General features: G+C 50.4%; 6 protein-coding genes across 6 annotated transcripts; 5 read left to right on the plus strand and 1 right to left on the minus strand.

Moving 5' to 3' along the window:
• Positions 1-1,581: 1,581 nt before the first annotated feature.
• CABS01_05357 (uncharacterized protein) lies at positions 1,582-2,710 on the plus strand (the record flags this gene model as incomplete). Its single annotated transcript, XM_060538727.1, has 3 exons — positions 1,582-2,317; positions 2,369-2,466; positions 2,528-2,710. 3 exons carry the CDS (start codon positions 1,582-1,584, stop codon positions 2,708-2,710), a joined length of 1,017 nt encoding a protein of 338 aa, XP_060404989.1.
• A 254-nt stretch (positions 2,711-2,964) lies between these two features.
• CABS01_05358 (uncharacterized protein) lies at positions 2,965-4,560 on the minus strand (the record flags this gene model as incomplete). Its single annotated transcript, XM_060538728.1, has 7 exons — positions 2,965-3,436; positions 3,503-3,766; positions 3,829-3,925; positions 3,984-4,074; positions 4,140-4,207; positions 4,259-4,295; positions 4,372-4,560. 7 exons carry the CDS (start codon positions 4,558-4,560, stop codon positions 2,965-2,967), a joined length of 1,218 nt encoding a protein of 405 aa, XP_060404990.1.
• A 2,739-nt stretch (positions 4,561-7,299) lies between these two features.
• CABS01_05359 (uncharacterized protein) lies at positions 7,300-8,815 on the plus strand (the record flags this gene model as incomplete). Its single annotated transcript, XM_060538729.1, has 7 exons — positions 7,300-7,590; positions 7,667-7,680; positions 7,744-7,982; positions 8,039-8,089; positions 8,155-8,366; positions 8,441-8,531; positions 8,622-8,815. 7 exons carry the CDS (start codon positions 7,300-7,302, stop codon positions 8,813-8,815), a joined length of 1,092 nt encoding a protein of 363 aa, XP_060404991.1.
• A 1,636-nt stretch (positions 8,816-10,451) lies between these two features.
• CABS01_05360 (cofactor FMO1 FAD enzyme) lies at positions 10,452-12,271 on the plus strand (the record flags this gene model as incomplete). The annotated part of the gene is made up of 2 exons (XM_060538730.1): positions 10,452-11,386; positions 11,449-12,271. The coding sequence occupies 2 exons, from the start codon at positions 10,452-10,454 to the stop codon at positions 12,269-12,271; spliced, it is 1,758 nt and encodes a 585-aa protein (XP_060404992.1).
• Positions 12,272-13,298: 1,027 nt separating this feature from the next.
• CABS01_05361 (uncharacterized protein) lies at positions 13,299-13,535 on the plus strand (the record flags this gene model as incomplete). The annotated part of the gene is made up of 1 exon (XM_060538731.1): positions 13,299-13,535. The coding sequence occupies one exon, from the start codon at positions 13,299-13,301 to the stop codon at positions 13,533-13,535; it is 237 nt and encodes a 78-aa protein (XP_060404993.1).
• Positions 13,536-13,673: 138 nt separating this feature from the next.
• Positions 13,674-14,100, plus strand: CABS01_05362 (uncharacterized protein; the record flags this gene model as incomplete). Its single annotated transcript, XM_060538732.1, has 2 exons — positions 13,674-13,816; positions 13,872-14,100. Coding segments are annotated over 2 exons (372 nt in total), but the record flags the coding sequence as incomplete, so codon positions are not given.
• Between the last annotated feature and the right edge of the window lie 146 nt (positions 14,101-14,246).

Genomic DNA, 14,246 nt, shown 5'->3' on the forward strand with positions numbered 1-14,246 from the left:
GCTGCGGATTAACGTCCGGAGCGCGTCGGCTGTTGGCCAAACCCCGCTATCCGGGCATAGCTGCTGACTAAAGCGGCCAAAACCGAGTAGGAATCAATCAAATCAAATCAAATCCTGTGTGTGATATTGGCAGCAGATGATGATGTTTTGATCCAAAGGGCAACTCGCGACTGTGGTCTTCTCTGCGAGCGTTGGTGCGATATGCTTGATTTGTTCACCGTCAGTTTCGTGCAGTCTGTCACATACGACCATACCCATTGGAAAACTCGGGATCCCGTTCGCTCTCCCATAGATAAGCCAATGAGGGCCGGATTAGTAGTTGGGTCGGTGACGACCAGCGAATACCTGGTGTTGTATGTTTTTGACATTGTCTGAATTTTTTTGAAGTTTCACCGACATTACACGAGCAGGCGAACTTTGCTGTCTTCGACTAGGTTGACAAGTTAAGTAACTAACATATGACTAATGCAACCTAAGTCTTAGTGGGCATGCACGGACAGCACCGCCTCACCAGCAAGACAAGCCCTCCGCCACATATCCAATCTCGGCTCACCCGGGGCCTTCGTGGAAGACTTCCCGAACCTCATGACTGCGCATATATAACGGCATGGCCGGCCTAATGGTTAACTTCGGCTAGCAACTAATGTAGTTTTCGTCTAGGCAAGCTTTCTCGCTGGAGAATTCTGAAGCTAGTTGTGTTGATTCCACTCGAGAAGCAACTTGTATTGACCGTAGCCAGTTAGCACCATGTCCGCACGAACTCGGTGCAAAGTAAGGTAGTTGAGACAGAGGTTCTAAATTTCTTCAGGTCGCCGCAAGAAATCCCCCCATACTAGTCTGTACTCAAGCTTTGGTACGTGTGCCATTCAAAATGCCTTTTAAACGCGTTTAATTCCTAGGTACCTTAGCATGGTCATCGGCTTCCCAGGACAGAGATTTAACGTGGGGCCCCATGGGCTATTAATACGACATTAGTATGGAGTAGCTCCATCCGCCTCATCCTAGTCACAATCTTATCCCGTTTATGCTTCCACACCCTAGTGGGTTCTCAACAGGGAGAAGAACGGCGGAACACGAATCGACCAAGTTTTCGGGTCAAGAAACCGAAGCCAGTCCCATCGGTTAGTCTCCTTGCAGGCGAACACGAACATGCCAAGGCATCAGAAAGGGGTTGGCTGATTCTAGCGCGGGGAAATAGAGGAACATCCCGGACGTCTACTTTGGTTGACGAGCCGCATTTTGAACACGAACATGCCAAGAGCGTAGAACGGGCCGCCGTGTGACATCAGAGCCGGACCGCATGGGTCAACACCGAAGTTAGAGCAACGGCATCCATATTATCCACTACGTAGGGACCAAGACTAGGCGGAGGGACCCGCCTCAAAGCAGGGCATCTCGTAGGACAGCAGACATAAGAGGTGGTCATGGCCACGATGCGGGCTTCTCCTCCACCTTCTGACCAGTTGTCAAACGTATTCGCTTTATCGCCATCCTCACATCTCCTATCGGCTCGTGGCTTGGGCCGTCCTTCGTTACAAATCAACCCATCCGTCACTCGTTCAACCATCCCTTCACTCCACGATGCTGTCCAGCTCGCTCCTCGCCCTCTTCTCCCTCGCAGCAACGGCCGCCGCAACCGCAATCCCTCGCGCAGACACCACCTGCACAAACCCAGAGGTCCGCAAAGAATGGCGTGAACTCACCACAGCCGAGAAAGCAGAGTATATCCGCGCCGCCGTGTGCCTCCGCAACCTCCCCAAAGCCAAATACGCCGCCATCGACGCCGTCACAACGCGCATGGACGACCTTGTCTACACCCACTTCGCTCTCAACACCGACATCCACTTTGTCGCAAACTTCCTGCCCTGGCACCGCTGGTACGTCAAGCTACACGAGGATCTCCTCCGGTCCGAGTGCGGCTTCAAGGGAACGCAGCCCTACTGGGACTGGAGCATCGACGCCGACGCGCTCGATACGCAGCACTCCCCCGTCTTCGATCCCGTCACTGGCTTCGGTGGCGATGGCAAGCGCACAAGTAGCGACGTGCCGGGCTTTCAGCGGTGCGTCGTCGACGGTCCGTTTGCCAACACGAATTTGACATTGGCTATGGGGTGGCCTGATATGAACACGCCCGGAAACCGACTGCACTGCTTCACGCGCGAGTTCAACGGCGGCGAGGGTAATGACGCGAATGGCGATCCTATTATTGGTGATATGCAGGCGGGAGCATACAACTCGAGGACCATGAGCACCATCTACGGTTTCGACAGGTTCCCCGATATGGTCTCCATGCTCGAGGGACTGCCGCATGCGCAGAGTATGTCATCTCTTTTCTTACTTAACTTCGGTCATGCTGACAGACTTGCAGTTCACAGCATCATCTTTGGCGACATGGGTCCCGCCACCTCGCCCAACGAGCCTCTCTTTTTCCTCCACCACGGCAATGTTGACCGTGCCTGGGCCAAGGTAAGTCCCGCACACAGCTGAGCGGAATTACACAAGATGCAGTATCTAATTTCCTTCGCAGTGGCAAGGCCGTAACGCTACCCGCCTCGCCGATTACGCAGGCTTCAACAACGCGGACAAGACCATCTCCGCCTCCATCACAGATACCATGCCCGTTTTGGAACTCGTCGACGTCGAACCCGTTGTCAAGGATTACATGGACACCCTGAGTGGCCCTCTCTGTTACACCTATTCATCTATGTAAGAATTGTGTGAAACTCTGGCTTGGATCCATTTACTACGATTCAGAAGTCAGCAGAGGTATGTAAGTGGCTTCAGATTGACAGGCAGCCATGAGAGGTGCGCCGCGCCTGAGTTACACATGTGATCTTGGAAGTTTGGCCGGTTCAGAGAACATCCGCAGTTTAAATATACCCATTTGAATGCAATAGTTTTTACACGATTTGTTACTCCATGAATCGGCAGGCTTTGCGTGATAGCATTGACATGATCTCTCTCTTATGTCGCCGTTGAGATCCAACTCTTGGAACCCTGTCCAGATGTGTAAGTCGGCCGTTCGCTCCGAGCCAACGCCTTGTCCACTCTGACTTCAACCTCAACTTGTTTCTGGATCCTTGATACCTTACCATCCGTCGCATTTATGATGCCCATCTCTGTGCCGTCGTTCCCCTTGTAATGTGGTACAAGACCCCGTTCGCTGTGATTATCAGCGGCGTCGGAGCCACTACCATTGCGAATGTAACCGGCCTTGCTCCTGGGCACACTCAACCATGGCCCTGTCTTGGAACGCATACCACCACCGCCAGTCCCAGATGGCCCCTCTCCTCCGTAACTTTGTAGCTTGCTGCGGAAGCCCAGCTTGAAAGACATGATGCGGATGAGCGGCTGGAGTGCTGGGAAGGACGCGACCCATAGGCCGACATGCCCCTCAAGGTTGGTCCAGATACCAATCGTGGACATGTTAAACGTCCTAGCGACTGTTCTTAGCTGTGTATCTCGGTGTTCCTAGCAGAGTGGCCTGCAAGGCCAGACTTACGGGTCAGAGAGAAATTGACTCTTCTTCATCATTGCCAGACGAACGCAGCCAGTAGCCACGACAAAGATGCCGACGCTGAAGACACATATCACCTGGAATGCCCTCTTCGACCAGAGCATCTTGGTGTAGATCACCCAGATAGGTAAGCCCATGAGGCAGAAGTCCAGGACCAAGCCGACGATCTGGTGCACCACCATCATAGTGTTTTGGTATTCGGACGGGACACAGTTCTTTCCAGGAAAGAAGGGCGGCTTCCACAAATGCCTATCGAAGAACAACTGTCAGAGATTGGTGGCCTTATGACAGGTGACTCAGGAGAGACGTACGAGAGAGGGCTGCACTGGGTCAAGCGATAGATGACACATCCCAGTGTCTGCGCTATGACGAAGAATCCCGTCGTGTAGGATAGAATAATGAAGGTTCCTGTGCATGATATTAGGTTTTAAGTGATACTGGTAGTGAGATCGTATTGGATGCATACTGTCTTGGCTCAAGCGTGGCAGGAAGGCAACGATTGAGAGTCTCATTAGGCCAGTACCGATGAGGTAGAGCAGACCATTCGTGACAATTCCCTACAATCAAAAGACTTATGAGCATCTTTGGAGGGATGAAAGAAGACTTGTCAGTTCAGACTCACCTCGAACCATGTTGTGAAGTCAGCCTTCGGGATATACTTGAGATGCGCGCCACTTCCATATTGCACCACTGAGATGGCATTAGTTATGAATCGTCTTTTTTGATATTACATGAACTCACGCCAGATATCCATTGCAGACTCTGAAGTCAGTACTGCCTAGATGTGCGCAAATCTCAGTCAGAGACCCAAGTAACTCGTCTTCATCCAGTCAAACGGTGAGGTGGCGACTAACCCATGCGAGGAATGCCAGGACGTCGTCCAAACCCAAGGCTTTCGCGATGAAAGCGCGGACATATTGTCTCAATCCCACTATTATAGAAGTGCAAACTATGAGCGCAATATTCAGTTGCAAGATCTTGGGCCCAGCATATCCTGGAGATTCCGTGAAGTGAAGCGGTGAGGTTGCTGCTGTCGCTGCCATCTTGCTGATATTGCAGCCGCGGGCAAACTCGAAAAGCGAGAGAAGACAAACGCCAGAAGAAAGGCAAGGGACAGAAGAGAAGGAGAAATGGAATTCAAACAGCGAGTACCATGTCTGGACTCCAGAATAACAAAGGAAGAATTCGCAATCGAGCAGATGCGTAGACTGCAGGCCGCCCAAGTACCAGGGTATGGGATTTTTCTAATGCATAAGTACCAAGCTAAGGAGTCTCTTCATCACCGCCGTGCCGCACACATACATCGCGAAATGTGACTTGGTTGTGTCTACCATAGGATTTACCGAGGAATGCACTTCGGACATGGATCTCCGTGTACCCGACTCATCCGGTGTATGCGTACCTGCGTCGGTAAATTATGAAATGCGCTTCGAGTCACTACTGGCATGTATCTGAATGTGAAATTGCCTTTGCATCTAGCGCAATATATCATGACCTGAGCTGGTGCGAACGAGGCGCTCTGCTTCTTCTGCTAATCTTCTTCTCCACAGATCCTCTCGGAATCGCATCTACGTTACTTGCCTGTACCAGAGCTTTGAAAGCAATTAGTGGCATTACTAGAGGATTGCCGCAGTACATGTAGACGCTACCCTGCCCTCGAATTCCGCACTATTTAACCTTAACCCTTTTCTTACCTATCCTTTCCTCTATTCTACCCTCTCCCTCGTTAAGGGATCGCTAGAATCGTAGTTTTAATAGCTTATTAATAAGCTAGTATTATATACGGCCCTATCCGTCTTATTAATATTAATAATACCCTTTTTAGTATAGGATATATTAATAATACTCTATAGTTACGTTATAATACTTTATAAATTATACCTAACGTTAGTAAGGTTTTTAGTATTATTTATTAAGTTTTTTATTAATATTATTATTACGGGGTTAGTTTAATTATTAATATCTTAATAAGTATTTTAACTTAACTTAGAGGCTCTTATAGTTCTTAAAAAGAGGTTTTTAAAAAACTTATAATTAGACTTTTTATTTATTATAAATAAAGTTATTATAATTAAAACTATAATATTACTTACGGATTTTAATAATAAATAGTTAATAATATAATTATTTTTTTTTATAATAAGCTTAAAAAAGTATTTTAATTTAAGTACTAAATAGGTATTATATTATTTTATTAAAACTATATTCTTATATTTATAACTTAGAAAGAATTAACTTTCTTTAATAATAAGGTACTTAGAAAGTAATTAGTGAGGACGACCCAGGTCTGAATTGCAGTATCATCGAGATTATGATCAAAACCAACAGCTCATCAATACAGGCACTGATTCCGGGTTTGTGGGATTAGCCAAGAATTTTCAGTGGCACCAAATCAATATTAACATGTCCATGAACCATCGAACATTGGCATAAAGATCTCAATTCATAGGAGATTCTTCCCAGACCGTGCCTATTTCTCCCACATTCCGAAGGGCCAACTAGAACGCAGTCGGTTTCAACATGGAGGCGTATCTGCCAAGTGATGGTCAGAAATCATTCCAATCGGCCAGCTTATCCGGTTACCTTGCGTTCGGCTCCAAAGAAAACGAGCGGAGATGATGACCGAACTTGGAAGGCCAATCTAGAAACCCTTGCCAACGACAACCAACAGTCAACAACCAACAAACGGCAGACATTTTCTTGCTCTTTTGGTGTACATCTTACGATTACCTACATGTTGTGGTTGTGATAGGGTCGCTTATACTGTCCCTACGGGATGGCTCCACCAACGCCACGAACCAACACAGCTACTCCAGATTTGATGCCACGACTGCAAGTTTGCATTCTGAAAACCTAACTTCTGCCATGAAGCCTCTCTAATTCACTTGAGAAGCTTTATGGCATTGTGGAAGTCGCCATGTATTTGAGACTTTGGGGTCAACTCAGCATCAGGCACGAGAGCCCCGTCAAAGTGGCATTTCTAGCTATTAGCAACGCGGAGTTGGTTGGAGAGAGCTTCGTGACCCGGGGCTCGTACGATTGGACAGGGAACCAGCTACGAACGTTCACGGAGACCTTGGCAGGGATAGTGTACCAACCTTCTTTCGACGCCGCACACTAACGCAAGCATCCTGCAGGTTCCTTTCCTTTGCCTGCAGATTGCAAGGATGTTCGTCTTTTCCAGCATTCGGCGCTGTCCTCCCCCGAGGAGCGGCCGACATACCGACGAATCATCTTAGCCCCTTTAGCAAAACCATTTCATTCTTCTCTGTTGAAGATTTGCGATTCGAAACCTTTTCTTCAAATTCATGTGACGAGAAGCTGAGTCAAGTTTGCGATCCAGCACAGAGGAAGGGCCCATGGATTGCGGCACAGCCCGAGCGATCCTTCGAGTATCATATTTCTGATAAACATTGATGGTGGGTCGGCCGACTAAGTTGCAAGCTGCAACTCAACCGCTTCCCGAAAGCTCCGTCGCCACATCCACTACTTAGTTGATGGCAAGGTTACATCCCACAACCCGGTGTCCTGCAACCAGGGTCGCGATCCATGGCCCGACATGGACCGACAAGACCAGTATCTCTCGGGGTGAAAGTTGATATCCGGTTCCTCTCGACCTAGCGCTTTGCTACCAAAAGGCTGCGTATGCCCATCTCAGAAGCTCGCTCGAAGTCCATCCCCAATTGATCGGACGAGTCCTATGATTGGTCGCGCGTGAAGATAGCCTCACATTCAACGACTCTCTCGCAACGGCCTCTATCGCCTTCATCTAGACTTCCACCATGTGGTCTCTCTCGTCACTTATCTTGGCTGCCGCGTCTTTTGCGGGCTTCCAACTGCAGGGAATCGCTGCCGCTCCTACGAATGGAACTCACTCAGGATGTTGCCGCAACCCTCTCGTCAGACATGAGTGGCGGCAGCTGTCCCTGGACCAACGTCTGGATTACATTCGCTCCGTCAAGTGCCTAATGGCTCTGCCGTCAGAGGGAAACGATCTTTGGCCTGGGGCAAAGTCTCGCTTCGATGATTTCCAGGGTATGCATATCTACATGACGCAGAAGGTGCATTTTAACGTAAGTTCTACCCTCTATGCTTTAGCCAAAGTAAGGCTATATTAGAATTGGAAAGTCTAACGGTTGATCGTGACAGGGTCCATTTCTCCCGTGAGTAGAAGATGTGCAATGCTCGGATCAAGTTTGACGTCCGTTGCAACTGACAGTGCTCAGATGGCATCGTTGGATGCTTTACCTGTACGAGTCTGAGTTACGCAACAAATGCTCATATGACGGCGCACTTCCGTACTGGGATGTCAGCCTAGACAATACTGCGGAAACTTTCGTCAACTCGCCTGTATTTGACAACGTTTACGGCGTCGGAGGCAACGGACCATACATCGAAGACGTGAGCGATAAAGATGAGTTCCCGGTTCAGAAGCCGATTACAATCCCGGGCAGAAGCGGCGGCGGTAACTTCTTCACTCCAGAGCTTGGCACAGTGGCATCTGGCTAACAGAGTGGATAGGCTGTATTGTGGAAGGACCATTTGCAAACCACACCGTCCCCATGGGCCTTGGTAAGTTGCGTTGTCTAGCCTCAGACGACGATTGGGTTTAAAACTCGCCATGCTGACGGGCTAAGGATTATCTGTCACCTCAACACCCCACTGCCTGCGCCGCGATTTCAGTCTACCCATCATCACGAGTGCCCTTAGTGACGAGGTCATCGACAAGACTCTCGCAGCGGCCACATTTTCCGAATTCAACCTGGCCATTCAGGGGTATAGCATGCAGGTTAGCGGCATGACTTTGCATGCGGGCTTGCACATTGGCATTGGCGGTGCGGTTGGCGATGTAAGCAGCCGTGATTACCTGCTAGACTGATGGTTTCTGGTTGACAACTTGGCTGACCCGTGATCACCCGTTAGTGTGCTGACATGTACTCCTCTCCCGGAGACCCCGTCTTCTACTTCATCCATGGCGCTTTGGATAAGGTTTGGAATGACTGGCAGCGTAGAGGTACGTCTACTTCTTTTTCGGTCTGACTGGATAGTCGCATTTTTGTTTATGACTAATTGCAAGTACTAATAAACCCTTGCAATGTTGCAGACTGGCCTGCGCGCAAGACGGATATCGGCGGCCCGGATGTGATATTTGGCTATCCGTTCAATTACACCACGAATCCCGCCTACGAGAATATCACTCTGCAGTATCCCTTGTCTTACCCTAATTTCGGCAAGGATATGATTGTTGCTGATATGATGGATATTCACGGGGGTCCTTTCTGCTACGAGTACAAATGAGGGCGCCCGGGGACGGCCTGCAGGCGATGAAAATACTAATGCTGTAGCGAGGGCATCGATCAGACGCCTCGCTAACATCAAGTACTGAAAGTACCTGGAGTAATAACATAATGTAACATTTGACATTTGACTCTCGTTCTTGAGGAAGTGGAAACATCTTGTCGTCACGTTCACTGCTAGATGGGATTCACTGACACGTTGAGAACCTATTATCCCATCCCGATGGAGCAAGACTGCCACCAGCAGGCAGTTATGACCTTGGTAGCGTGCTTCGTTGACTCGTTCACACATCCATTAGGCTGACCAAGAATCTAGATCTAGATCTTTGTGATTTTCAGGCTAAACAGCGTTGACGGACCATAACCCTTGGCGATTTGCTCCCGGGGTTTAGGAAGCCCCCACCAGCGGCGGGATATCCGAAAGCTAACGTCGGAACTCCATACGACACGTGCAAGTGATCAGCCTCCTTTCTTCTCTCCTTTTCTAAAAGATGATTTCTTTTTTAGCTCAGGTTCGGCGAACGGCGTAACGTTTTGGCTTGCGTCTGTCCAGACCCGACTTCGGCTCGAGGAGAGCCAGGAATGAAAGGCCACGTACCTTAGGGCCAGTCTCGGCTACTCGTAGGATCCCAAAGGCAGTCACTTAAAGTCATGGTAGCTTCTAAGATCGAAACACTACAGGCTGAAGTTCACGATCCAACCGCCGCCAGCCATATCAAATGAGGAGGAACGTGTAAGTTTCACCGGCTGGGGACAAATGCCGTCCCACCACCTCAGCTCAACGTGCATGAACCCCCTCATCCCATCCGCCACACTGAGACAACACACCAAGCTTTTCCTTGTAGATGAGGTTGGCGTGCGCTAGGCGCCCCAAGCTCCAAGCTGGGAACGCCACGCTCATATCCTCTTCTACGGTCTCACCTCAGCCGCAGAGGCCCAGCCCCACGGCACCCTCACCTAGCGTGACCACTACCTGGAGCCTGGAACGCAGCGTGTAAGCACTGTCATGCCGCAGGAACATCTGCCGCTTCACCCTCTAGAATGCTCTTGCCTGTTAATGTCGTGTCCCCATTCCCCTTGCTGGGTCGCGTGGCTGATCCAGCATGGTGGTTCGCTTACCTAGTGTGGGAGCCCAGCGGCAGCTCTAGTGCCGAAGATGGCGCAGATTAAGGAAGCTTGAATCTCCGTATCCATACGAGATCCCCCTCTGGATTCGACCAACCGCTTGGAATTAGGCTTGTCAGCTTATAGCTTTGGTCCACAGACGTAGGTATCCCAACTGTGATGTTAGCTTCAGACAACCACTTTCAGCCCTCGCCGCGCCGTTGGTGCCGCTAAACCCCAAGTCCTCATTTTTGCCGGGCAGGGCTGACTGTCTAAACTCAGTTGGGCCTGTTTGGAAAACAATCTCCATGGTAGAGTTCAGGAGATCAGCGATGCCCAAACTCTGCCGACTGGTCGGGGGATACGCCGCTCCCGCCGTGTTCCCCTTTGGAGATTATCTGGTGGCGTGTGGCACGCTGCAATCACCCTAGTGGTCGTAACTTAAATGGCAATCATCTCCCTTCCCCTCAATTCTTTTGTCGATCTTCATGATTCCTATATTTTCCAAGTCGTGGATCGCATCGCCAGATATCATGGCGCCCACAATCGATACCCTCATCATCGGCGCAGGTCCCAGCGGACTCTGCGCTGCAAAGACACTCCTTCAGCATGACCCAGCCGCCGAGATACTCATCCTTGATGGCCGCGCCTCGGTCGGTGGTGTCTGGTCGAGAGAGCAGATCTACCCGAACCTGAAGACGAACAACCTTGTCTCGGCGATCGATTTCTCAGACTTCCCTATGGACCCCAAGCGCTTCGGGGTCAAGATCGGCGAACATGTTCCTGGCAAGGTCATGCATGAGTACCTCGTCGCATACGCAAAGCACTTTGGCGTCTGGGACAAGATCCAGTTGAACACAAAGGTCGTACGGGTGACTCGCCCAGAAGATGAGGGGCAATGGAATGTCGACGTTGAGGAGAACGGCGAAGCAAAGACCGTGACCTGCACACGGCTCATCGTCGCGACTGGCGTTCTCACCGTACCGCACATGCCCGACATCACCGGCTCCGAAGACTTCAACGCTCCCATCATCCACTCTTCCGATCTTGGTCCCAAAGCAGAACTGTTCTCTTCTCCCGAAATCACGACCGTTGCAGTCCTAGGCGGGAGCAAGTCTGCCTACGACGCCGTCCACTTGGCTGCATCTACAGGCCACAAGGTCCGGTGGCTTATTCGTCGTTCCGGCCGCGGACCTGTGTGGGTTGCACCGGCGTTCACGCAGCTCGGGCCGTTCAAGGTCTGGCGTGAAAGGCTTGTGACTAGGAGAATCTGCGCGTTCATGTCGCCGTGCGTGTTTCCTGACTTCTCAGGTCTCGCATGGGTGAGACGGTTTCTGCATGAAAGCGCCGTGGGCCGCGTGTTGAGCAAGACTTTTTGGAAGTTGATCCGTCACGACACGATCAATGATTGCGGCTACCAGACGGACGAGAAGACGAAGGTGCTGCAGCCGGAGCAGAACATGTTCTGGTAAGCTTAGCTTCTCATTATGGTTGTCAATAGCCTGGTAACTAATCCCATTCCTTCCACAGGTACGGCACTGCTTCTGGTATCCTCAGCTTCGACGACGATTTCTTCGAGTATGTCCGCAACGGCACGGTCCAAATCTACCGCGAAGACATCGATCACCTATCCGACCATAATATCCACTTCACCGACGGCTCAAGCATCTCCGCCGACCTCTTGGTCACATCAACCGGCTTCTCAGCAAAGCCAACCATCAACTTCGAACCTGCATCTCTCCATTCCGATCTCGGCATCCCCTCCACATCTCTAGGACTCAAACAAGAAGCATTCTGGAACGACGCAAACGCAAAGGCAGACGCCGCCATCGGCGCGCGCTTCCCACGCCTCCTAGACGGCCCTTTCCAAAGCCCCACATCCTCAAAGACAAAGTCCTTCAACCCCGGTGCGTCAGCAGAGGTTTCCTACACCCCCTGGCGCCTCTACCGCGGCATCGCTCCCCCAGGCCTCGCCGCTCGCGACGACCGCTCTCTCGTCTTCCTCGGCGCCTTCAGCAACCTCGCCAACATCATGCGCCTCGAGGTGCAGTGCCTCTGGATGCTGGCGTACTTCGAAAACGGGATCCCCAACTTTGACGTCGACCGCCGCGCGGGCCGCGTCTTTGAGGAGACGGCGTTGTTCCAGCGGTGGGCGCAGCACAGGGCGCCGTACGGGCACGGTCGGTGTTATCCGGATCTGGTTTTCGATCAATTGCCGTATTGGGATATGTTGCTCGGCGATGTCGGGGTGGAGACGGCGCGGAAGGACGGCATGTGGGCCGAGTTGTTTGAGAGCTACACGCCGATGGACTACCGGGGCATGGTGCAGGATTGGATTGACCAGAACCGATAGACGTCTACCTGACCCTGTGACGATGATGATACCCGTAGGGCAATGATCAATGAACATGCATTAGTAAGAGACATGATATGTGGTTTAGTCTTTGTGTCCTGAAGCCCGCTGGAGATGTCCGCCTTGTTTTCATCTACCAAATTGCTTGCATGTTATGATGTAAGCCAAGTCCGACTTCAATCTATAGATCATCAACATAACTGCTAAGAGGAAATATGGCAATGATTCTTGCGCCCGATTTGGGCTTGGCGTAAGCGAAATGCCATTTCCGACTCAGCCGCTCTGTTCTAGCAACATGCGTCAATATTCCAGAACAGGTCTCTGTCCTCAATGTTGGTGATATTCTTCGTTTCTGAAAGTCAGTACGGGGCTGCCGGAAATCGATCCGCTAGCATTTAGACTTTGACCATGTGATGAACCTTGGCCTGAACGTCGGCACTCCTTATCTCTGTCACATGTAATACACAGTAGCATTGCTCATACTAGTCCTAGCCTACCCAAAGTACTGTTGCAAATGAAACTCCCGTGAACGTCATGACTTCTGCTACTTTGAAGTACCGAAAGGTAGTTCAGCCAATTGGAGCAGGAAGTCTGCAGCCTACTGGGAGACTTCAATTAACACAATGCGTCTCGGAAGTATGGGATACGCCGGGAATCCTATTGGCACAATCCTACAATAGCAGCCTTTGCTGATTGCTCGTCAAATTTACGTTTAACATTATCCCCTCTTTACCTCAACAGAAGAAAGGCTCAATCTCATGTTTATAGGCAAGCTTTCTCATGTTAAATCCAGCTTCAGAGACGTGATATGGGCTGCAGCAGTCGGTATAAGAACGCCTTAGATGTATAGCGCAAATAGCCACCTCCAGCACTCGGCAAGGTGGAAGGAGTTGAAGTTGTGGAAAGTGATTGGAGAAGTTTGCGATGATGAATTACTTTGAAGACGGGAAAGACCAAGGTTACATGCACTACGCCCCAGAACTCGTCTACAAGAACGATTTACTGATATTTGCCAGTCCTTGATGAGATGGCCTTTGACGAAGGCCAGGAATTTGAGTTCCTCACTGCTCTCTCCGAAGACGACTATCCCAAGCAGGAGACCATATCTGGCTTTCAGCCCGAGCCCGCTCAGCACGTGAACTTCAATGCTGATGCGCTCTCTGCCGACCAAGTCTACTGTCAGATGTCCTCAGAATTGCCCGCGGGCGGTTCGGTCGGTCCACAGGCGGGCTGCGGTACTCCCAGTGCATCCAATGCTCTTTAGGGCGGAAGCTCGGGACACAGCCAGTACCCCCTGTTTGGAACTGAATCGGATCGTTCGAGAGTGATTGACGATCAAAACGTATCAACACATTCGTTCATTGGCTTGGTATGCCCAAAGGACGCGGTTGACTTTCCCATCGTCGAGGAAGGGAAAGAGACCACGCAGACGGAGTTTGAAGAGGAGGATATACCCCTAGGGAACGATGAAAACTCCTGGTACGGAGTCTACTTCTGTACTCGGCCTGGATGTGACACATTATTTTCCACACCTGGCGCTAGGAGGTGAGCTCTTCCAAAAATTACAAATACTACTCAGCTCGACTAATGATCTGGTCAGGAAGCATTTCAGGACCCATTGCACACCTGTGATCTGTCCGGTGTGCCCGAAGCGAATGGCCTGGCAGAGAGATATGAGGAAACACTACGATACTCATTTCAAGCGGCCGCGTTATAAGTGCCGGTGTGGAAAGGATTACTCCAAAATGGATAATCTGAACAAGCACATCAAGTCCAAGACGACACCACAGCAGATGGTACAGACGAAACCCATGCGACCGAAGCTTTAAGCATGCACTTTATTTTCTACAGGCTCCTTGTGCTGCAAGACGTTTTCTTTTTGATTTGAAGCTGGAAAAACAAAAAAGAACAAGAAAAAACTTGAAAATTCAAACATGTAAAAAAATCAACAGACAATAAGTGCGGAAGGGAGATA

The sequence above is a fragment of the Colletotrichum abscissum genome (genome assembly GCF_030869225.1).
Source record: "Colletotrichum abscissum strain IMI 504890 chromosome Unknown Scaffold_11.1, whole genome shotgun sequence".
Taxonomy (NCBI): Eukaryota; Fungi; Ascomycota; class Sordariomycetes; order Glomerellales; family Glomerellaceae; genus Colletotrichum; species Colletotrichum abscissum.